General features: G+C 35.5%; 1 protein-coding gene across 7 annotated transcripts in view; it reads left to right on the top strand.

The window, feature by feature from the left end:
* OSBPL1A (oxysterol binding protein like 1A) overlaps positions 1-25266 on the top strand; it is a 359956-nt gene that overhangs the window by 29159 nt on the left and 305531 nt on the right. For 5 of the 7 annotated variants that reach the window (XM_069099804.1, XM_069099806.1, XM_069099802.1 and 2 more), the window contains exons 3-4: positions 87-172; positions 5137-5211. In XM_069099804.1, the coding sequence (XP_068955905.1) occupies positions 87-172; positions 5137-5211 (161 nt within the window). Of the gene's footprint in view, positions 1-86; positions 173-5136; positions 5212-25266 lie in introns of those variants that run through there. The other 2 variants (XM_069099807.1, XM_069099808.1) reach the window with 2 other exon arrangements.

Here is a 25266-nt window from a genome sequence, read left to right as displayed (position 1 = left end):
ATCATATTATGGTGACAACTTTGTTATATAGAAACAACTGTTGTTATAGTTTTCATGAATGTGTTGTGTTCTGATAACATTTTTAGGGAGAAGTAAATCTAATTTGGGCTGGACTCCTCTTCATTTGGCATGCTATTTTGGACATGGACAAGTAGTGCAGGATTTGTTGAAGGTATATTTCTGGCTTTTAATTTTAAAGACTTCTGTTTAGTAGTTTATAGTAACCATTGTTTTATTATTATTGTTATAGTATTTTATTTTTTCCTAATTACATGTAGAGACAATTTTTAACATTCATTTAAAAAAAATTCTGAGTTCCAGATTTTTTCCCTATCTCCCCCTCCCCTAAGATGGTGAGCAACTTGTTATAGGTATAACAAATATTGTTGAAATTCCCTTAAAGAAGGAGAGTAAGAATTGATTTTAGTCAATAAGAGTACTAGTAGTTGCTTTTTTTATTTAACCAGATCACAAGGTGCCTTATGGTTCTGTAATAAAAAAATTTTTTTTTTTTTGCTTTTTGGAGGGGGGGAAGGCAGGGCAATTGGGGTTAAGTGACTTGCCCAAGGTCACACGGCCAGCAAGTGTTAAGTGTCTGAGGCCAGATTTGAACTTAGGTCCTCTTGACTCCAGGGCCAGTGCTCCATTTACTGCACCACATAGCTGCCCCCTATAATAATAATTTAAGATTTTCTAAGACTAGTTAATTCATATTTCTTTATTCTATTCTTTGAGTTTTAATGATTTTACTATATGAAACTTAAATTTAATTTAATTTAAAACTTCTAAGTATTTTTGAAAACTAAAAGATTTTCATGATTTCTACAAATATCTCCATAGTAATTAAAGAAGAAATAGTTTTTTTATAATACTGCAAACTGAGTATTTAAAGCAAACACTGGAGGCAATTTTTTTGAAAATGTAAAGGATTCATGCAATAGTCCAAATTATTGAGCATCCTGTTGTATGTGAAACACTGCTTTATCAGTTTTTTTTTTAGTATAAGTAAGAATTTTATTTCCTTTTTCTGCTTTAGAGCTAAAGAAACTCAAGTGGTATTTTCTGTTTTTTCCCATCTCAATGTAAATTTTACACTTTCAGTTAGTCATTTGTTTTTATTCAGTGGATTAGCTGCTCTTTAAGAAGTGTTAAGCTTCACAATATATCCACTATGGAAATGTTTTGTGTAGCCACACATGTACAACCTTTATTGAATTGGTTATCTTCCCAGTAAGAGTGGGTAATGAGGGAGGAAGGGAAAGAAGCTGGAATTCAAAGTTTAAAATCAAATGTTTAAAAAAATTATTATTATTATTATCTGCAACTGGGATATAAGATATACAGGCACTGGAGTATGGAGATCCATCTTGCCCTACCTAACAGTTGGAGGAGGGATGGAGGATGATATAAGAGAGAGCAGATTGGGGGAGGGGGTATACAGTGGGATCACTGTTTTGGGGCGGTAGGTAGGAGAAATACAGGGGAGAAAATTTGTAACTTAAAATCTTGTGGAAATTAATGTTGTAAACTAAAAATAAACATAAAATTTAATTAAAAAATAAAGAATGACTATAAGAAAGAAGTGTTAAACTAATAATAATAAATAATGTCGGACAGTACAGAATTTCTTTGATTCATAAAAGTCCTATTCTAGTGTCACTTCATGGGGTGGATACAACCTTGGTTTCTCAAATGCTATGATTGCAGAGTATAATCTCTGGCAAGTTCTGCCATGTTCAGAAGGCTTTGTGTGTGGTACTGGCAGCAGATGATTTCTGAGGACCAGCCTAGCCGAGTGTGAAAAGACTCATGACTAAGAGGCTGGCCACTTAGTGATGAATTCTTTGGCGACCTGTGAAACAAAGTAAAAATATAAAATTATCCTCATTCCTGTGAGCCCTTCTTCTTTATCTGTAGTGATAAAGTAGCAGAGTGATGGACAAGGAGGGAAACAGTGCTAAGAATCACACAGTTTTTAGGGCAGTGATAAGTGGGAACTCTTGTTTCTCTCAGTGTAAGCTATCTTTGTAGCCAGTGAAGAGTCAGCATGCTAGCAGTTAGCAGTGAGGGGATTGGGAAAGGGTGGGAAAAGTCTCCCATAGAAGGTGAGATTTGAACTGTCTTAAACCAGGGAAGCTAGAACTCAGAGGTGAGCAAAAACAAATGTTTATTAGAAGCATTGTAAAAGTTATGTATGTAGAGAAAAGATGACTTATATAGCATGCTGCATTGTTAGCCACATGTTACAAGACCAGAAAAATGTCTTCTGTTACTTTAAAGGTTTTCATGTTTTCTTTATTTTTTTTTTATTTTGTATTAAATTCAGTACAGCTTGTTTAAGTGCCTGTAAGTGTTTGAGGGAATACAATGATCAAAACAATTTACTTGCTGTTTTCAGAGGCATTAGACCCTCATGGGGTTGGGAGGATCAAAAGTTCATACAGATAAGTAGACTGTGATAAGGACAAAGGACAAAGCTAAGAAATCCAAGAATGTAAGAAATGTAAAAAATTTGAGGAGAGAAGATTAATAAAATGTTTCATTAAGGAAGTGAACCTCAATTGTGTCTTAAAGTGAGAAGATGTAAAAAGGCCCATAGGATAAAGGAACAGTATTGCAGGCATGGAGGTAGCATATGGGGAATGCATAGAAGTGAGATTACAGGACAGGTTTAGGAAGATTTAGTAGTCCTATCTATTTTGGCTGCCACATAAAATACATGGAGAGAAGTAGAGTAAAATAAAACTGTAAAGGTAGGATGGACTTTAAGGGTCTTAAATTCTAGAACAATGAAAGGTTCTGTATTTTATTCTATAGGAAATAGAGCTCTACTGTATTTATTGTTTATTGGGATATTTGCTAACTTTATTAAAAAATAAATAGTATTTTATTTTCCCCAATTACATATTAAGAAAACTTTTTAGCATTCATTTTTACAAGATTTTGAGTTCCAAATTTTTCTTCCCTCACTCCACTCTCCTCTTCTGAAAATGATAAGCAGTTTGATATAGTTTATACATGTGCTATCATATAAAAGATATTTCCATATTTGTCACAATTGTGGAAGAAAAAACAGATCAAAAGGAAATAAAACCATCAGAAAAAATAAAGTGAAAAAATATGCTTTGATCTTCATCCTGAGTCCATCAGTTCTTTATTTGGCTATTTATCACACAGTATTGCTGATACTATGTACAATGTTTTCCTGGTTCTGCTTATTTCGCTTTTCATCAGTTTGTACAAGTCTTTCCAGGTTTTTTATTTGTTAACTTTAAACAAAAAAAAAACCATATTTTATTTAATAAACCAAAATGCTATCTTAGAAGCTTTCCTGAAACAAGGTTTCTTCCTTGTGAACGTCACAATTACACAAAATTCTTTGCAGAATATAGCAACACAGATGAACTTTTTTGACAACTGATCATTTAGCAGCTAAGCTGGCTCAGTGAATAGAATACTGGACTTGGAGTCAGGAAATTTTTGAGTTCAAACTGCCTCAGTTTCTTCATCAGTAAAATGGGGATAATAATAGCATCTACCTCCCAGGGTTGTTATAAAGATAAAATGAGATACGATTGGTAAAATTTCATATCCTAAAGTGCTTTATAAATGCTACCTCTTGTTATTATCATCACCATGTAAGACATTAATCAGAGATAATGCTCACCAAAGATTTTTGTTACTGTCAGGGAGGCGATCCAGCTTACTGTCCAAGTCAAAGAGGGATGATACCCTTTTAGGTGGTGATGCTCCAGTTTGCAGATGACATTGTACTTTATGACTCAAGCTTTGGAACACTGTAGAACCTCTTTGATAAGAGTCATGATTACTCAAAAGAGATTGACCTAACTAGTCATATTAGTGAAGGAAGAAACCAAGTGAGTGAAGAAGGCCTATTGTCCAGATGATGATATGAATTTATCAGTTGAACTTGTCCGCTTGTGTATGTGTATATAGATAGAGAAAGATATCTATAAATACCTTATACCTAGATACCTACAAATACCTCTATGGAAAGATAAATCCGTCTGGGATAGATACTAAAATGGGTGATGATTTGAGCTCAGAATATAGCAGGAATAAGAGAAAAGTAGACTGACATTGTCTTTGGGAAAAGGCATAATTCTTTTATTGACTTCTAACCTTATCCTTAGAATAAAGGACTGTCTTTTAAATACCATCACTTTCCAGTGCTATCAAATGGCCATGAGTCATGGAATATTATAGATTTTTAGGCTTTGAAATTGAGGATCACCTTAAGGGTAATGGAAATTTGCATGGTAGGTTCAAGCAGGCTGTGGCGCAACGGTCCACTGGAGTGTTTGAGAAGAAATAGGGAGTTAGTGAATGATTTTGAGCAAAAGAGTCAAGTGATCACACCTGTGTGTTAGGAGGATTAAATCTTATGTATTTTACTTTATGTGTTCAAAAATATTTTTCTGAGAAGGGTCCGCCAGACTGCCAAAGGGTCTATGACATAAACAAGATCGAGAAGCTTGGTCTAGTAGGACAGATCCCTTATGTGGAATAATTGAATGCATTTATGTTCTATTTGCTCTACTCTCCTGGATTACTTTCTATCCATTGTGTATAAGCCTTTAGTCATGTCCTATGCTGGGAGTATTTTTTTCTTTCCTTCTCTACATCTGTTGAAATTCTCTAGTCCTTGAAGATCCTCCCAAAAAGTCACCTCATCCTTAAAGATTTCCCTGGTCCCAATAGGAATGAATAATCTCTCCTTCCTCATATGTCAAATAGCTCTTCATATTTCTTTTTTATACTTGTAGTGTTTCATTTTTTGTTGCATTTATTTGTGTGTTAATATCCACTTACTAGATTTGAAGCTTCATGATGGTACAAAGTTATCTTTATTTTAATATGGCCCACAATCCTCTGTAATAGAATCACATGTTTAGATCTGGAAGAGAATCTAGAGATCATTGAGTCCAGATCTCCCATTGTGTAGACCCAGAGGAAGTAAGTAGCTTCACATCTGGGTCCTGTGATTCCTGATCCAGTGTTCTTTCCATCCTAGCTGCACCATGCCATGGAGGTTTAGTAAATGACTTTGTAATTGAATCATTTTGACTTTTATTTACTTATCGAAACATTAAAGTTTTATTTTTTATTTTCCAGGCTGGTGCAGAAGTAAATGTGTTAAATGATATGGGAGACACTCCTCTTCATCGTGCAGCATTTACAGGACGAAAGGTAAAAATAGATTGTGGGCGTCTGTGTGTGTTACTCCATATGTACACCATGACATGACTTCATCTATCACCTATATACATGTGTTTGTATTTATGACATATATATATATATACATATATAATGAAAATATGAACCTTGGAAATGTGAAAACACGGGGTGGGTAGGTGGTGCAGTGAATAGAGCACCAGCCCTGGAGTCAGGAGGACCTGAGTTAAAATCTGACCTTAGACACTTAACACGCAAACACACACACACACACATTAGCCGTGTGACCCTGGGCAAGTCACTTAACCCCAATTGCCCTCCAAAAATCCCCCCCCCCCAAAAAAAAAAGAAATGTGAAAACATTTGAAGAGAGGACATGATTTTGATATTATACCTAAAGACTAAAAATGAGAGTTAATATCTATAGGAAGGAAGAACTCTTAAGCAAATTCAGTAGTCAGCATTCTAATTTGTTGAATTCATCTTCCCAGTTAATGCAAGAATCATGTCTATAGCAACTTTGACAAATGATCATTAAGTCTCTGAATATTTCTAGTGATAAAGAACTCAATTCCTCTTGGGTTAACACCATCCATTATTACGGTTAAGTCATAAAGTGTTCCTTCTTATGTCAAGGGGAAATTTACTCTTTTTGCTCCTAGTTTTGGTCTCTATAACAATATAAAATAAATTTATTCCCTTTTTACATGCATCCCTTCAAATTTTTGAAGATAGTTACCATATTGACCTGGTGGCTGGGTGGCACAGTGGATAGAGTGACAGGCCTGGAGTCAGGAAGACTTATCTTTGTGAGTTCATATCCAGCCTCAGACACTTACTAGCTGGATTACCCTTGGCAAGTCACTTAACCCTGTTTACCTGTGTTCCTCATCTATAAAATGAGCTGGAGAGGGAAATAGCAAACCGCTTCAGGATCTTTACCAAGAAAACTCCAAATGGGGTCACAAAGAATCAGACATGATTGAAATGACTGAACAACAACAAAATCATATTGGCCATTTGTAATTTCTTATATTGAGAAAACTATTCATTTTTTAACTTAAAAGAGATGCTATACCTAAGTCATATTTACACGTGTGTATGTATACACATGTGTGTATATACACAATACTCAAAGGAAGCACTTTGTGAAAGCATTAACTGTATGAGTCCTTGCTGGAAAATGTACATAATATTTTTATTTAATTCATTGAATAATTAAGACATATGTGCAGAAATGAGGTTTTGACAGTCTTTTAACTCTAGTGAATATAAAAGAGATGTGTTAAATTTCTTCAGTGGATAGAGCACTGGATCTGGAGTCAGGAAAATGAGTTCAAATTCTGAGTTAAACACTTATTAAGTATGTGACATCCTGGCCAAATCATTTAACATCTCTCACCCTCTATTTCCTCATCTGTAAAATGTAGATAATCATAGCGTCTCCATCCCAGGGTTGTTGTGATTATAAATGAGATAAAATTTGTAAAGTGCTTTGCAAACCTTAAAAATCTTAAATATTGGCTATTATTATTATAGCAGATGTTAGTGACCCAAGTCATAATAACCGTATTCTTTTTTGTTAGACTTAACACATGACTAGGGTTCTGTAACAGCAGCAAGAAGGATGTCTACCATTTGTCCCTGACGCTCATCGTCAACATTGAAGATGCATAAAACTATATGAAAACTGTTTCTTGACATGTGAATAGTTTATAAGATTGATCAAGAAAGAATCACAAGAGTCATATCACCCCTCTTGTGAATATTTCTGATAGTTACATTTAGACAGCCTTTGGGGCAAAATTGGGTATCAGCTGGGTATTGAAAATAAGTTGTGAAATACACTTTTTATTGTACTTTTATTTATTTTGTTAAATATTTCCCAGTTGTATTTGAGTTTGGTGTGCCACCCTAAGAAGTATTGCATGTGGCCAGTTGACTGTTGTAAGCTTTTTTTCTTTTAAAAATTAAAAAAAAATCCTTTTTCAGTTTCTTAGTTCTTTCCATCTCTTCCTCCTTTCCTTTCAGGAAGGCAAGAAAAATAAAAACCATTACAAATATGTATAGATAATGCAGAACAGATTTCTGCATTAGCCATGTTCCAAGCAGGAAAAAAGCAATAAAAGGGAGTAGAAGAAAGTATGGTTTAGTCTGTACCCTAAGACTATCAGTTCTCTTTCTGCAAGTGGATTGTATGTTTCATTATGGAAGTGGCATATATACTTTGTATCAGTAATCTCTTCAGTCTGGGTTTAGATCATAACCCAGTTAGGCTTTCTCATCTTGTATGCTTCTTATTTATGCCTTTTCTTAAATTCTGCATAGAAATTAATTCAATGCTCCATAGGGTTATTTTTGTTTGTTTTTCGTATTTTGTGGATATACATGTAAGACCACTTAATCTCTCACTCTTACTACATAAATGGCTCACCTTCTTTTCTATTCTCAAGATTGAATTTTATATTACTGCTCTCTTACATAACATACTACAGCTTTGAGCAAGACGCTACTTGTCTTTGCTCTCAGTATGTTTTCTGACTGCCCCCCGTGCCTGGAAGATGTGTGTCTCTCTTTATCTCCTCCTCCTGGCTTTCTTAGCTTTCTTCCAAGTTCCATTTAAAATCCTGCCTTCTCCAAGAAGCCTTTCCTGATTCTTCTTAATTTTAGTTCTTTCCCTCTGTTGATTATTTCTTATTTACCTTGTTTGTATATTCTGTTGTTTCCCACCTTAGATTGTGAGCTTCCTGAGAGCAGACTTTTTTTGGCCTTTATTGTATCCCCAGAGCAGAACACAGTGCCTGTTATGTAGTAGGCACTTAATAAATGTTCATTGATTGACTGACTGGTTCTAGCTTATTTAGATTAACTATGTTTTAGACAAAACTATGTTTTGTTTTTGACCCTTGTCACTTTTAATTCTGATTCCTTTAAGATTATGCTGTTGCATGGCTTGTAGTCATATGGAATGCTTGGAAGAATATTGATATTGAAAAGGTGAGCTTTTGATCAGGAAGTTGTTTAGAGTCATTATATTGCTACATGATTTCCTTAATATGGTCTTGACCAGTATGTTCATCTTCAGGTTTCATTTATTGTCCATCTTCAGTGACTGTCCAAGACATCCATGCTGAAGAATCAATTCAATGGACTCTTCCTCTGTTTGTATGTTTTCATATGAGTGATATGTTCTTTGTCAGCATATGTAGTAAATAGGGGAATGAGCTTGGAACCAGGAAGATCTGGGTTCAAATCCTGCATCTCATACTTGTCTTGGGCTCTTAGTGTACCAGGAAATTCTCTAAGACTTTAATCTTGAGGAGAATTGCATCTTTGCAGGGAGTTTCTACTATGGTGGTTACCTGAGCCCAGTAAATTGCAAATCTGGACTTTTATCTCTCTTGGTTGGTAGTTGCTTCTTTGTCAGTTTTCTATTTTTTTTCAGATTTATTTTTTAAAATAATTTTTAACAATTTATTTGTTCTTAACAAATGCTAATTAACATGAGCATTTCTTCATAACAGAAAAAGGAGATTGCGTATTAAACTTTGAATCTCTATTGTGAACATCTTGCCTCTTTTTTAAAGCAGAGACTGCATTCAATGTTCGTTTCAGAGCTGTTCTGCTTGTTTGTGTCCTGCTTTGAAACTTCCTCTATTCTCTTGTTTTTTAAATGCATCATCACTATCACTTGTCCTCCATAGAACCCATTCTGAAATTTAAAAATACAAAAAAGCCCTAAAAAACAGCAAGCTCCCCAAACAGATGAACTAAAACACTCCCCCAAATCCTTGTGCCATATAAAGCTCTGTCATGCCAAATATACTGTACATTTTTCACATCCAAAAATGTATCTCTAGGGGAGCTAGATGGTGCACCAGCCCTGGGTTCAGGAGGACCTGAATTCAAATGTGGTGTTAGAAGCTTACTAGCTGTGTGATTGAACAAGTCACTTAACCCCAATTGTCTCCCCAAAACAAAAAAAAATGCATCTCTCATTATATCTTATCTCTCCTTTCTTATAGCAAGTTTTTTTTTTCTTGGACCTTTGGAATCTTTGTTGGTTATTGGATTAATCAGAGTCTTTTAAAGTTGTTTTTCTTTACAATGTTGTAGTTCCCAAATTTTCCTAGTTGTACTCATTTCACTCTGCATTAAGTTGTTAATGTCTTCTCATGTTTATCTGAATTTCATTACATTAATATATCATAATTTGTTCAGCCATTTCCCAATTGATGGGCACTTTCTTATTTTCTGAGTTTGTTGCCATCACAAAAAGGATTGTGAATATTTCTGTGCTTATGTATCCTTTCCTTTTCCCTTTGATCTCTTTGGGGATATAAGCCAAGTAGTGGTTTCACTAAGTTAGAGAATGTATAACAAGGTTTGTGACTTTTTCAGTATAGTTCCAAATTGCCTTCTGGAATGGTTGGATCATTTCACTGCTCTACAAGTAGTGTATTTGGCCTCCCTAATCTTCTCCAGCAATTATCACTTTCCTTTTTTTTTTTTTTCATCTTTTCCAGTCTGATAGGTGTGAGGAAAATGGTAGAGTTGTTTTAATTTAATTAATTTCTTTTTACTAGTGACTTGAAGCATTTCTTCACATGTTTATTGGTATGCCTTCTCTTTTTAAAAATAGTATTTTATTTTTTCCAATTACATGCAAAGACTATTTTTAACATTCTTTTTAAAAATAAAATTGTGAGTTCCAAATTTTCTTCCTTCTTCCCTCCTCTCCTTCCTAAGATGGTCAGCAATTTGATGTAGGTTATATATGTGCAATCATGTAAAATATATGTTAGTCATGTGAAAAAAGAAACATAAAAAAGGAAAAAATCCTTAAAAATAAAGTGAAAATAGTTTGCTTTTATCTTCATTCAGAGTCCATCAGTTGTTTCTCTGGATATGGATAGCATATTCCATCATGAGTCTTTTGGAATTGTCTTCGATAGTTGTATTGCTGAGAAGAACTAAATCAATCATAGTTGATTGTTGCATAATGTTCCTGTTACTATGTACAATGTTTTCCTCACTTCACTCAGCATCAGTTCGTGTAAGTCTTTTCAGGTTTTTCTGAAATCTGCCTATTCATCATTTCTTATAGCACAGTAGTATTCCATTACACTCATATACCATAACTTGTTCAGCCATTTTTGCAATTGGTGGGCATTCTCTTAATTTCCATTTCTTTGCCACAAAAAGACCTGCTTTAAATATTTTTGCACATTTAGATCTTTTTCCTTTTTATATGATCTCTTTGGGATACAGACCTAGTAGCATTCATTGCTGGATCAAAGGGTATATACAATTTGATTGCTCTTTGGGCGTAGCTCCAAATTGCTCTACAGAATAGTTGGGTCAGTTCACAACTTCACCAAGAGTGCATTTAGTGTCCCAATTTTCCCACATCTTTTCCAACATTTATCATTTTCCTTTTCTGTCATGTTATGATATGCTTTCTCTTGAGAATTGTTTGCTCCATATCCCTTGATCAGAGAATTCCCCTTATGCTTATATAATTCAGTCATTTGCCTATATATTAGATAAATTTATTACAAAGATTTTTTTTCCCAGTTCACTGTTTCTGAGGTGTGATGCCAAAATGGCAGACTAAAGGAACAACTCAGTTGACATTCTCCCCCCAAAATACTTTAAAGTAACATGTCAAATCAATTCTCGAGCCACATAGCCAAGAAAAGGTAGGAGCCAGACAGTTTTCTAGGAGGTTGAAAGGATAGGTCTGTGACACAGAAGTGAGGGTTGGCCTGGAGCCCACATGGTGGCAACACCAGCAGTGGGCCTTAGAGGAGTTGTGACAGTTGCAACAGCTTTAGAAACTCTCAGCCCAGAGATGGTAAGGGTATTGGATAACTGTTCAGAAAGGTATTACAAGGGATCTTGTGCTGGTACTAGGTGTGGGACTTTGGGTGCTATTTGGCAACTCCATTGCAGTTCCAGAGAAGAAAGCTGCTAGTGCTTGCAGCTGCAGAGGAGCAAGGACCCTTCCTGGGCAAAGACCAGAGCACAGACCAGGAGAGTAGTGGCCACACCTTTCCTAGGATCATATCACTTTTGAAGCACTGAAAACTTATAGACCCCCAGAACTTGTTGTAAAGACAGCAGTGTGAAAAAATCTTGGAGCTTGGTGTGGTCTCTCCTGACTCCTAGGTGAGCAGAGTCCAGTTTTAACAAATAGGATGGAAAAGTGAATAAACAACAACCTGACCATAAAGAGTTACTATGGTGACAGGGACAATCAAGACACAAACTCGGAAGAAGACAACAACGTGAAAAGAGCTGTAAAGCCTCAAAGATAAATTTAAATTAGATATAGACCCAATGAGAATTCCTGAAAGAGTTTAAGTAGGAGATAAGAGTGGCAGAGGAATTGGGAAAAGAAATGAAAGTGATGCAAGAAAATTATGAAAAGAGAATTAATGGCTTGGTAAAAATGCAACAAAAATGCTAAAGAAAATAACACCTTAAAAAACAGAATTGGCTAAATGGGAAAAGAGTTACAAAAGCTCACTGAACAATATAATTCCTTAAAAATTAGAGTTAGGTGTCAGCTAATGTCTTCATGAGACATCAAGCAATAAACAAAACCAAAAGAATGAAAAAAAAAAAGAAAATGTGAAATATCTCATTGGAAAAACAACTGACCAGGAGAGATAATTTAAGAATTATTGGGGTCTCTGAAAGCGATGACCATGCCAGGCATTATACTAAGTGCGTAACAATTATTATTTCAGTTGATTCTTACAATAAGAGATAATTTAAGAATTATTGGAGTCTCTGAAAGCGATGACCATGCCAGGCATTATACTAAGTGCTTAACAATTATTATTTCAGTTGATCCTTACAATAAGAGATAATTTAAGAATTATTGGAGTCTCTGAAAGCGATGACCATGCCAGGCATTATACTAAGTGCTTAACAATTATTATTTCATTTGATCCTTACAATAACCTGGGATGAAGGTGCTGTTACTATCTCCATTTTACAGATGAGGAAACTGAGGAAAACAAATTTAAGTGACTTTCTTAGAGTTTCACAGCTAGTAAGTGTCTGAATTCAGATTTGAACTCAAGTCTAATTGACTCCAGACCTGGCATTTTATGTACTACACAAAATAAAGAAATACTAAAATGGTAAGAATAAAAGAAAATGCTTTGAAATTGAAATGCAAATATATAATGCTGCTCTCAGGGTGGGGTGGTGGTGGATTTTTTGTTCATTGATTATTTTCTTTATGAACTTGCATATTTTGTTTTTATTCTACAATAATAAATTTCTCTCCTTGACAGATCAGGCTAATTTATTTTCAAATGATACAGACCCAATATTTTTTTAAATGAACTTTCCCATTTATATTTGTTTTCATAGTTGGAGAAAAAAAGCAAATACCAAGGAAGGTGATAGCCTCTTCAGGGAAAAGAGAAATCATTTGAGTTTCTATGTATAGGTCCAAAGTAAATAAACGCCACCAAGTGGTAAGAAATAAAACATTAAACTGTCTAATACAATATAATATACAATATAATACAATATAATTATATTGTATATATTATTATATCTTATATTTATATCATATAAATATAATATAATTATATTGTATGTATATACATATAATATACAATATAATCTAATACAATATAATAAAAAGCCTCACTGCCCAAATGAATCAACAGACAGTATTATTAATTGAAAAATCATGTAGTTCATAGACTGGATCTAGTGGCAGGTTTTTAAAAAAATGAATGTGAAATTTTACTTTAAACTATTTCATTGATCTGGGGGGAAAAACAAGAAAATTTAATGCTTTTAAAGGAACAGTAATGATTATTTGTTTTAAATTTTATAAAAATATTCTTTCCCATCTCTAATCATAGGCCCCTAGACACAGAAGGCACTTGATAGGCTGATTGGATAGAGAGGGGAGGGAAATAAGTATTTACATAGGGTCTTCTATGTACCAGACACTGTTCTCACTGCTTTATAAATATTATATTGGCTGGGTATGAAGGAGGAGAATTGGAAGGGAAAGATAAACATTTAATTTAGAATTTTATTGAAATCTTTTATATGACCATTATTTCCCAATATATGCTTTGTCCCTTACTCCTGGGAGCCATCTATTAGAACAAAGAATTGAAAGAAAAAAAAATTTAGTAAAACTAGGATTATAGGGTCATAGACCATAGGACCATAGGATAACCAGTACATTGGCCAAGTCTAACACTATATGTAATGTTGAAAATTATTATTTCCTCATCTCTGCAAAGAAGGAAGAAGTACTTCTTTCTGCCTCTTCTTTGGGTCCAAGATTGGCCATCATTATTTCATGGAATTAAATTCTGACACTATTGTGGTTACTGTTTCTACTTTGATCATTTGAGCCATTGTATATATTATTTCCTTGGTTCTGCTTCCTTTGTTTTCTATCTTATCATATACATCATCTCATGCTTCACTGAAGTTTTCATCGTTAATTGTTTCTTGTGGTAGATTTATGACTCCTGATTCTGGCCCTGTAGGCCATTTCTCTCATTGGTGAACTCTGCCCAGGACCTCTGTTTTTGGGGAAGAGACTCAGCCTAGCAATCCTTCATTCTTCAGATTTTAACTCCCAACCCCCTCCCTTTCAGCCCCATTTTTGTGTTATCTCCTCCATTAGAATGTCAACTTCTTGAAACCTGAAACTGCTTTTCTTTTTACTTATATTTGTGTCCTCAGGACATAACAGAGTACCTGATACACAATTAGGAACTTAGTAAATGTTTGTTGATTGACTTGACTTACTGATTAATATGATATTTATTGACAATTTGTCTATCCATTTCCTTGTTGATGGATATCTACTTTATTTCTAGTTCTTTGCTAATACACAAAAGAACTGATACAAAAATTTTGACATCTGTAGGGCCTTTTCTATCATTGACATCCTGAGAGTGTATGCATATAAGTTGGATTTTTAAGTCTAAGGGTTCAGAATTATATTTGCTGTCAGCATAATTTGAAATTACTTCCTGGAATGGGTGAGCCATAGGTCCATTAACAGTGTTTTCTTGTGCCTGTGTTTCTATAATCCCTACATTTTGTATTTCAATTTTTTGTCATCTTTGCTAGTTCACTGGGTGGGAGGTGAAATGTATTTTGATTTGCATTTCCCTAATGTGCTTTGGAGGAATATGTCATGTAGTTCTTGATAGTTTGCAGTTATTTTGAAAACTACTTGTTCAAATCTTTTTACCATTTATTCATACAAGAGTGGCTTTTGGTTTTTAGGTACTATATATTCTTGTCATATATATCTGAAAATCTTAAAAAATGCTCAGTCAACTACTTTAGTTTCTCACCCTGGCTGGTTTTATTGATTTTGCCCCCACAAAAATGTTTTTCAATGTCATTTAATTAAAATGGTCAATTTAAAAAATAAAAAAGAAAGTGATGACCAACAAAAGAACCCAGACATTATATTTCAATAAATTATCAAGGAAAACTGCCTTGATATCCTAAAACCTGTAGGTAAGATAGAAATTAAAAGAATCAACTGATCACCTCCTGAAAGAGATCCCAAAATGAAAACTCCCCAAAATATTACAGCCAAATTCTAGAACTACCAGATTACAGAGAAACTATTGTGGAATAGCCATAAAGAAACCATTCAAGTCATGTGGAGCCACAGTCAAGATTATGCAAGATTCAGTAGCTTATATGTTAAAGGAGTGGAGGACTTGGAATATGATGTTCTGGAAGGTAAAGGAGCTAGGATTACAAGCAAGAACAATCTGCCTAGCAAAATAAAATGTAATCTTTCAGGAGAAAAAAATTAATAATAAATGAAATTTGAGGACTTTTAAGTGTTCATGATGAAAAGACCAGAGCAAAATAGAAAATTTGACATTCAAACATAAGACTCAAGAGAAGCTAAAAAACCAAAAAGAAGCATGAAAGAGAAATCACAAGGGACTTAGATAAAACTGTTTATATTCCTTTATGATAAACATGACTCCTAAGAACTTTACCATTATTAGGAGTATACATAGCCAGCTCACCTTTTTCCTATGAATTTTATCTTCATTAGTTTGTGCAGAAGCTTTTTAATGTTATATAATCAGGCTTGCCCATTTCGCCTTCTGTGAGGCTTCCAATGCCTTGTTTGATAAAGAATCCTTTCCATATTTACAGCTGCCAAAGGTATATCCTTCCCTGTTTTTCCAATTTATTCACATCATGACTTTTTATGTCATGTATCCTTTTGGAATTTATTGTGGTATGAAATGATGCTATAACCCTGATTTCTATCAGATTGTTTTCAAGTTTCTTCCAAGTTCTTTTCAGTTAATTGTGAATCTTTAACCCTGATAATGGGGTCTTTGAGTTTAGTGAATACTACTTTACTGTATTTATTTGCTTTTCATACCTAATTTGTTCCACTGATCAACATGTGACTTAACCCCAACCAAGTAGTTGTGGTTATTACTGCTTTTAAAGTATATTTTGAGATTTGGCACTGCTAGGCCACTTTTATTTCCTTGTTTTTCATCAGTTCTCTTGATCTTTGGTGCCTCCAAATGAATTTTGTTATTTTTCCCTCTAGTTGCTTAAAGATTGGTATTGTATTGAATATGTAGATTAATGACATTTAAAAATATGTTAGTGTGGCCTAGCCATGAGCAATTAATATTTGTCTAGTCTATAAAGATATTTTTATAGTTTCTAATAGTTTTTATATGGTCTTATATTTCTTGTATATGTCTTGGTAGGTGAAACATTGATTATACACATTCTGTAACATTTTTGAATGGAATTTATCTTTCTATCTCTTTCTGCTGGTTCTGTTGATAGTATTTAGAAAAGTTGATGATTTGTATGGCTCATTTCATATTCTGTTATTTTGTTGAAGTTTTTGATTAATTTTTTAGTTAAAACTTGTGGGGTTTTTAAAAGTAAACCACCGTACATTCTGCAAAAAGTGGTATTTTTGTTTCTTATTTTTCCTATGCATCCTCCCACAATTTATTTTTCTAGCTTTCTTGCTATATACTTAGCATTAATAGCAATATGCAAAAAAATAGTGCGGATAAAGAACTACCCTGGGTCCTTTTGGAAAGTCCTCTAGCATTTCTCCATTATATATGATCTTGGTTGCTGTTTTTATTTTCTAGATACAATGCCATATCAAGGAATGATTCCATTGATTCTAATACTTATTAGTTTTTTATAAGACAGAAGTATGCATAGTATTTTGTTAGAGGCTTTTTCTGCATCTGATATAAATTTTTTGTTATTAATGTGATCTGTTATAGTTTTCCTTATATCGAACTAACTCTGCATTCTTAGTATAAAACCAACCTGGTCATAATGTCTGACCATAATTAAAACAAACAATGGTTTTAATATATTGTATGCTCTTTGCTAATGTTTCATTTAATATTTTTGCCTCAGTATTGGAGATGTTGCTCTGTGTTCTGTTTCTGATTTATATATGATCACATTTTATCATAAAAAATTTTGGTAGAATCCTTTCTTTTCCTTTTGTAAAGTTTTACAAATAGTTTATATGATATTGGAATTAATTGTTCTGATAAAATTCATTTAAACATCGATTTGGTCCTGGAATTTATTTATTTTTATTAAAAAATTCCTTCATGGCTTGTCCACTTTTTTGCTTCTTTTCTTTTTTTTTTGGGGTGGTCTTTTGTTTGAAGTGATTGGGTGTTTTGTATTTGCAGCCATTTAATCTAAATTGCTCTTTTTGTTGGCATATGGTAGGGCAAAAAATTTCTTAAAATTTCCTTTATTTTATCTTCAATTGTTATGATTTCTCCTTTTCGATATTGACAGTATAGTTTTTTCTCTTTTTTATATATCAAATTTAGTAGCTTGGTTACATTGGCTTTGATTGTACAAAAATTTTTCAATTTAATGTTATCAAAATTATCCATACATATAGTCATAGCTAAGATGTTAATTAGCTATGTGAATTTGACTTTGGATAATTTATTGCTTTTGGCCCATCTGCCCTTCTCTGTAATATGAACTGACTGGGTTAGAAGACTTTAAGTTTATTATTTCTTTTTTTTTTTTTTTTTTTTTTTATATCGCAATTGGGGTTGAATAATTTGCCCAAGGTCACACGGCTAGTTTTTGTGTTACGTGTCTGAGGTCAGATTTGAACTCAGGACCTCCTGACTCCAGGGCTGGTACTCTATTCACTGCGCCACTTAGCCACCCCAAGTTTATGATTTCTCATTTAGGAAAATTAAGTATAAGCTTAAACCATACAACTGTGCCCTGTATTTTACATCCCAGGGGCTGGAATGCCAGACACATTCTCATCCATAGTATCTCTCTGTCTCTCCCCAACCCCTTCCCTGTGTGTGTGTGTGTGTGTGTGCATACACATATTATCATCTCTAGGATATAGATATATACATATGCAAGAAAGGGTTAGGTTAAAACCAGAGGTAGAGAGCATTATGAAATGTATGGATAATTTTGATAACACTAAATTGAAAAGTTTTTGTGTAATCAAAGCCAATGTAACCAAGGTTAGGAGGGAAGTGGAAAATTGCGAAAGAATTTTTACAACCAGTGTCTCTAATAAAGGCTTCATTTCTTTTTTTTTTTTTTTAAATCAATTGGGGTTAAGTAACTTGCTCAAGGTTACACGGCCAGTTATTGCTGGGTGTGGTGCTGAGTATCTGAGCCCGGATTTGATCCAGGTCATCCTGACACTGGAGCCGGTGCTCTTACTCGCTGAGCCACCTGGCCGCCCCTAAGCAATTGGGGTTAAGTAACTTGCTCAAGGTTACACAGCCAGGTGTTTCTGGGTGGGTGCTAAGTGTCTGAGCCCAGGATTCGATCTCCAGGTCTTCTCAACACTGGAGCCGGTGCTCTTACTTGCTGTGCTACCTGGCTGCCCCTAAGGCTTCATTTCTAATATATACAGAGAACTGAGTCAGATTTATAAGACTACAAGGCATTCCCTAATTGATAAATAGTCAAAGTTGATATGAACAGGCAGTTTTCAGAGGAAGAAATTAAAGATATCTTTAATCATATGAAAAAATGCTCTAAATCACTATTGATTAGAGAAATACAACTCAAAACAACTCTTAGGTAACACTTCTCACCAGTCAGATTGGCTAACATGACAAAACAGGAAAATGATAAATGCTGGAGATGTGGGAAAACTGGAAAACTAATGCATTATTGGTGGAATTGTGAACCGATCCAACCATTTTGGAGAGCAATTTGGAACTATGGCCAAAGGGCTATAAAAATGTGCATACCCTTTGACCCAGCAATACCACTTCTCAGGCTTTATCCCAAAGGAATCATACAAATGGGAAAAGGATCCATAAGAACAAAAATATTTATAGCAGCTCTTTTTGTGGTGGCAAAGAATTGGATATCAAGGGGATGCCCTTCAATTGGGGAATGGCTGAACAAGTTGTAGTTTATGAATGTAATGGAATAATATTGTGCTATAAAAAATGAGCAGTAGAGAGACTTCATAATAACTTAGAGAGTCTTATATAAACTGATGCTGAGTGAGGGAAGCAGAACCAGGAGAACATTGTATACAATTACAGATACATCATATCTGTGATGGCCAGGTTTGATAGACTGGGCTCTTCCCAGCAATACAAGGCTATAAGACAACTCCAAAGGAGTCATGATGGAAAGGCTATCCACATCCAGAGAAAGAATTGCAGTCTGAATGCAGATTGAAGCAAACTACTTGCTCTCTCTTTGTTTTGTTTTATTTTGTTTCTTCTTTCTCATTGTCCATTCCATTGGTTATAATTCTTCTTTACAATTTGACTAATGTTTAATGTGAAGGTATTTGTAGAACCTATATTTGATTGCATGCCACCATGGTGGGGAAGGGGAGAGGAGAAAATTTGGAACTCAAAAACTTGTGGAACTGAATGTTGTAAACTAAAAATAAATAAATTTTTTAAAAAAGGGTTAGGTTAGCCAATAATATCCTGAATGTTTGTTGTGTGTCTACGAATATGTATGTGTATATATGTATACATGTATATATATGTGTGTGTATGTATGTATGTATGTATATGGAGAGAGAAAATGCATATGTTATATAGCTATCCAGGATACTATTGGCTAATGTAACCTTTTCTTGGATATCTTTCTTACTGTGTTCAATTTTAATTTATTTTGGGTAGTTAAATAAGAATGGCCTCTCTAAACAGAAGATAGTATCTAATGAAACTTTAAGCATAGCTGGTTTATTAATAAATTTTTAGTTTTATTCTTCACTTACCAATCTGTCATTCCACAAGTACTTATTAAGCACCTACTACATGCCAAGAACTGTGCTTAGGGGATATAAAGAGGAAAAAAATAGTCCCTGTTCTTAAAGAGCTCACAGCCTAATGGGAGAGACAACATGGGAGCTATATGCAAATAAAATACATGCAGGACATATTGGAGATAATCAGCAGAAGGAAGACACATAAAGGGGGATTGGGAAAGACTTGTAGAAGATGAGAAGAGATGAAATTTCCTATTTCTTCAAAGTGGCTTCCCTAGGGGTTATCTTTTTTCATTTCAAACTCTTATCTGTTTGAAGACAAGAATGCTGTGGGAATGAGTGGGATCCTGTGTTCTCTTAGTACAGCTGCTGTGACAGGAAAAGTAAATGCCACTTTTCCTCTTTGAATAGCTTCTGGTAATATAATTGCTCCAGTGTGAAAACGGTGACTTGAGTCACTAGTCTAATAACCTTTTTGGGTTTGATTTATAGCACTGGGAAGGAGAGGAAGTATCCCTTCTGACCAGTATTAAGCTACATCTTGGTGCCCAACATGCCCTTAAGACAACTTTATGAGTAAGGTTTATTATTTGATAATTTAGAGATTGATGCAAGGAACTTGTCTGATTACATTATGTCTGTATAGATCAGTCTTACATATTGATGTACCCTAAAGTTATCAGCTAGATGGCACAGTGGATAGAGTGATGGACCTGGAGTCCAGAAGACCTGAGTTCAAATTTGCCCTCATACACTTACTAGCTGTGTGACCCTGGGCAAGTCACTTAACCTTGTTTGCCTCAGTTTCCTCATCTCTAAAATGAGTTGGTGTAGCAGCAAGTACCCCAGTGTCCCCAGGGTGGCTGCCACCACACATTCTTAGATCTGCTTTGTTAAAGGAAAGCAACTCAAAATGGGTTAACAAGCTTACTTTAATCAGTCAAATATGTATCATTTACCTAGTTCAGGGGGAAAAGGTCAGCACCCCGAACTTCAGAATATACAGACAGAATCATCAAGACAGAAACAGATCAAGTAGACAGATTTCCAAACTGTCCAACCATTACATCCATACCAAATCAACATCTGGGTTTTTCAAAGCTGGGGGGGGGGGTCTCAACAACCAACGGCTTCCCAGAGTCTCATATGATCAAATCACAGAACACTTCTCAAAGTGAGCCCCCAAAACAAAGCTACACATCAGGGCTTATATAACCTTCTCCTGGCTCAGAGAATGTAACAACCTTATTGACTCACTGGCCAATCAAGAAGTATCTACTGAAAAACAAGCCTCCCACCCCAGGCTCCAGGTGCACTTTAGCCTAGGGGCAGGGAAGATCTTATAAATTTAGATTCCCATTACAGTTGGAGAAGGAAATGGCATACCATTTCAGTATCTTTGCCATGAAAACCCCAAATAGGGTCATGAATAGTTGGATGTGACTGAAACAACAGAACAAATAGACTGAACAAATATATATATAGATATTGGTAAGTCTTGATCCTAGGAGGGAGAGAAAAGGAATCCTACTTATGGAGCGAATTGCTTCTATTATCAGGGAGATAGGGCAGTTGAATTGTGAGAGCAGGAAGGTAACAGATTCTCCTTTCTTCTACCTGAGACTATCCTGAGGTAACATAAAGCAAGGAAAAGACCCTAGATATTGGTTTTCTAATGCTTCAGTTGTTATTTAATTTTTCTTTCTACTGATTCTATAATGTGGTCATCCCTATTAGTTAACCTCTAACAACTGTTTGGGAATTCAAAAAGCCTTTCCTCCTATTATGAGTAGTTTACCAGAAGTGTGTTTGCCTAAGTAATACTTTGTTTTAGGTTCAATGCTTTTGACTGACAACTTTATGTCATTCAGTAGACATATACAAGATTACTTGTTCATTATTCAAAGAACTCAGTGACTTTGTTGGTAATTCTTTTTTTTTAATACCCATGCCTATTTTTTTAAATCTTATTTTAGCTTCAGTTCATGGAACAAAGCAGGCATTCCCTTATCACAGTACAATTTAAAACAAAAGATGATTACACATGAAACTGCAAATCTACCATGTACAACTTGCTATTCCCTCCAAATATACAACAAAGCTATGATGTAAATTTCTTTTTCTTTCCTCTCCCTCCACCTTCCCCTGCCCTAGAGATGAGTACCATTAGAAAATAGAAGTATGTATAGAATAATTGTGTGTGTGTTTTACACAATTTAATGTAATGTAAAACACACACACACAATTATTCTATACATACTTCTATTTGTCAGTTCTTTCTCTGGATGTGAGTAGCATCTTTTTCATATGTACTTTATTTTTAATTTGTGTATTTACAATAGTCAAAATAGCTTAGCTACTCAAAGTCATTCTTAAAACAATATTGCTGTTACTGTATACACTGTTCTCTTGGTTCTGCTCACTTCACTTTGAAAAAAATTTTTTTAATGTTTTATTAACTTCTGATTTACATCATTTGTTTCCACCAGATTTTGAATTACAAATTTTCTCCCTCTTTTTCCCCTACCCACCACCCCAAAATAGCAGTCCCACAGGATATCCCCTCCTCCAATCTGCTCTCTCCCATATTTTCTCCCATACCCTTTTTGACTTTTCCAATGGATCTCTATGCCTCAGTGCCTGTATCTTATTTCCCAATTACATGTAAGATGGTATTAATAATAGTATACACACACACACACACACACACACATATATTTGAATATTTGATTTTAAACCTTTCAATTCCAGATTCATTCCCTTCCTTCCTTGTCATCCACCCTTACTGGGAAGATAAGCAGTTCAGTATAGGTTGTACATGTGTGGCTGATGCAAAACAATAACATAGTAGATATATTGTAAAAGACTGACTATATTTCCCTCCCTCCTATCCCACCTCCCACTTGTTCTATTCTCTACTTTGATCCTGTCCCTTTTCAAAAGTGGGTGCTTCCAACTTCCCTCCCTCCCAGCCTGCCCTCCCTTTCATCAACCCCCCTCTCATCCCCTTCCCCCCTGACTCTCCTGGAGGGTGAGATACCCTATTTAGTGTGTATTTCACTCCCTCCTCAAGCCAAAATCAATGGGAATAAGGTTGACCCATTCCCTTTTGCCTTCCTGTTCTTCCCCTCCATTGTAACCATTTTCCCTTGCCTCTTCTGTATGAGATAGTTTACCCCAATCTGTCTCTCTCCATCTCCTCTCATTATATTCCTCTCACCTCTTAATTTCACCTTTTAAGTATCATCCCTTCCTGTTAAATTGTGCCCTCTATCTATGTATACCTGTAAACATATATACACACATTCACATATGTATTCATATGCCCATATACCCTCATATATAGATATATATATATATTTCTAATCCCTTCAACTACTGAGAAAAGTTTCATAAGTTATAATTATTGTTTTTCCATGTAGGAATGTTAATAGGTCAGCTTTGATAAGTTCCTTATGATTTCTTTTCCCTGTTTACCTTCTCATGCTTCTCTTGCTTCTTGGATCTGAATGTCAAATTTTCTATTCAACTCTGTTTTTTTTTTCAGCAAGAATGCTTGAAAGTCCTCTCTTCCACTGAATGACCATATTTTCCCCTGAAACATGATACTCAGTTTTGCTGGGTAGGTGACTCTTGGTTTTAATCCCAGCTCCCTTGACCTCCAGAATATCACATTCCAAGCCCTTCAATCCCTCAGTGTAGAAGCTGCCAGATCCTGGGTTATCCTGATTGTGTTTCCACAATATTCAAATTGTTTCTTCCTGGCTGCTTGTAATATTCTCTCCTTAATCTGGGAATTCCGGAACCTGTCTATAATATTCCTAGGAGTTTTCTTTTTTGGGATCTTTTTCAGGAGGTGATCGGTGGATTCTTTCAACCTTTATTTTGCCCTCTGGTACTAAAACATCAGGGCAGTTTTCTTTGAGAACCTCCTGGAGGATGCTTTCTAGGTTCTTACTTTGGTCATGGCTTTCAGGCAGTCCAATAATTTTTAAATTATCTTTCCTAGATGTACTTTTCAGGTCAGTGGTTTTTCCCATGAGATATTTCACATTGCCTTCTATTCTTTCATTTGTTTGGATCTGTTTAACAGCATCTTGATTTCTCATAAAGTCATCAGCTTGCATTTGCTCCAATCTAATTCTGAAGCAATGATTCTCCTCATTGAGCTTTTGAGATTCTTTTTCCATCTGGCAAATTCGACTTTTTAAGGCATTCTTCTCCTCATTGCCTTTTTGAGCCTCCTTTGCCATTTGAGTCAGTCTGTTTTTTAAGGTATTATTTTTTTCAGTCAGGCTGTTGACTCTCATTTCATAATTTTCTTGCATTGTTCTCATTTCTCTTCCCAATTTTTCCTCCACTTGTCTGCTTCTTCAGGTCCTTTATGGCCTGTAACCAGCTTGTATTTTCCTTTGAAGCTTTTGGTGCAGGAGTTCTGACTTCACTGTTTTCCTCCTGTTCCATGCCTTGCTCCTTCTTGTCCCTAAAATAGGAGTGTAATGTTGGAATCTTCTGTCTGCTTTGTTTCCTTTGCCTGCTCATTTTGCCACTCAATTATTTGACTTTTGGGCTTTTTGCCACAGTAGGAGTCTGCCACCAGACAGGGGAGTTTTCGTCCCAAACGCTGGGGTTTTCTCAGCTGCTGGAGGTATTAGATGGGTGCTCTCTCTGAGGTCTCCACATTCTCTGGCAAGCTGTACACACACCCCAGGACCTCCACCCTAGACTGCAATCCACATCCAAGCAGGTTAAAGCAAGAGCGATTACCCCTCAGACTGGTGCTTGGTCCCCCTACACTCTGCAGGCCAGGAGCTGAAGCCACCACGTGGCACTGGCTGGTGGTGCCAGCGTCTTACCCCGGGGGTAAAAGCCACGCACTCCCACTTACTGGGTCCCAAGTCCAGACTACACTGGCCTTTCACCTTGTCCTTAGCATCTATGTATTGATAAATCTGGAAATGGCCACAGCTGCTGCTGATCTGGAGTCCCTCTGGCTGGCAGCTGGTCAGGCCCGCCCTGGGGCTAAAGCCTTGGGGTGGGGCTAGGCTCGGCTTCCAAATTGCTGTGCTGGCCTGCAGGGCTGTCCTCAGCTGGAGGTTAGCTTCTCTGTGTCATTTTGTGGGTTCTGCAGCCTTTAGCATTCATTTTTGCAAGATTTTAAGTTCCAAATTTTTCTTCCTGCCCTCCCCCTTCGTAAATTGTAGGCAATTTCATATGCCTACATGCTTTTGTGTAAAATATACTTTTATATTAGTCACAGTTTTGCAAGAAGAAACAGATCAAAAGGGAAAAAAACATGAAAAAGAATGAAATAAGTGAAAAAAAGTCCGCTTTTTCCTGCATTCCAAAGCTATCAGTTATTTTTCTGCATGTGGATAGCATTTTTCTTTGTGAGTCCTTTGTACTTGTTTTGGATCATTGTGTTGCTGAGAAGAGCTGCGTCATTCATAGTTGTTCATCATACAATGCTGCTGATACTGCTGTACAATGTTTTCCTGGTTTTGTTCATTTCATTTTGCATTGGTTCATATAAGTCTTTCCAGGTTTTTCTGAAATGCTGCCTGTTCATAATTTATTTCACAATAAGAAATTGCATTCATAGGGGCGGCTAGGTGGCTCAGTGAATAGAGCAGTGGCACTAGAGTTAGGAGGACCTGAGTTTAAATCTGGCCTCAGACACTTAACACTAGCTGTGTGACCTTGGACAAGTCACTTAACCCCATTTACCCCTCCAAAAAGCAAAAAAACAAAAAGAAATTGCATTCATGTACCACAGC

This window comes from Petaurus breviceps, unplaced genomic scaffold (assembly GCF_028583685.1).
Source record: "Petaurus breviceps papuanus isolate PSGF00001 unplaced genomic scaffold, PetGlider_PUasm1.0 38, whole genome shotgun sequence".
Classification (NCBI taxonomy): domain Eukaryota; kingdom Metazoa; phylum Chordata; class Mammalia; order Diprotodontia; family Petauridae; genus Petaurus; species Petaurus breviceps.
Note: the sequence above shows the minus strand (reverse complement) of the source record. Positions and strands in the feature narration are given on the sequence as shown.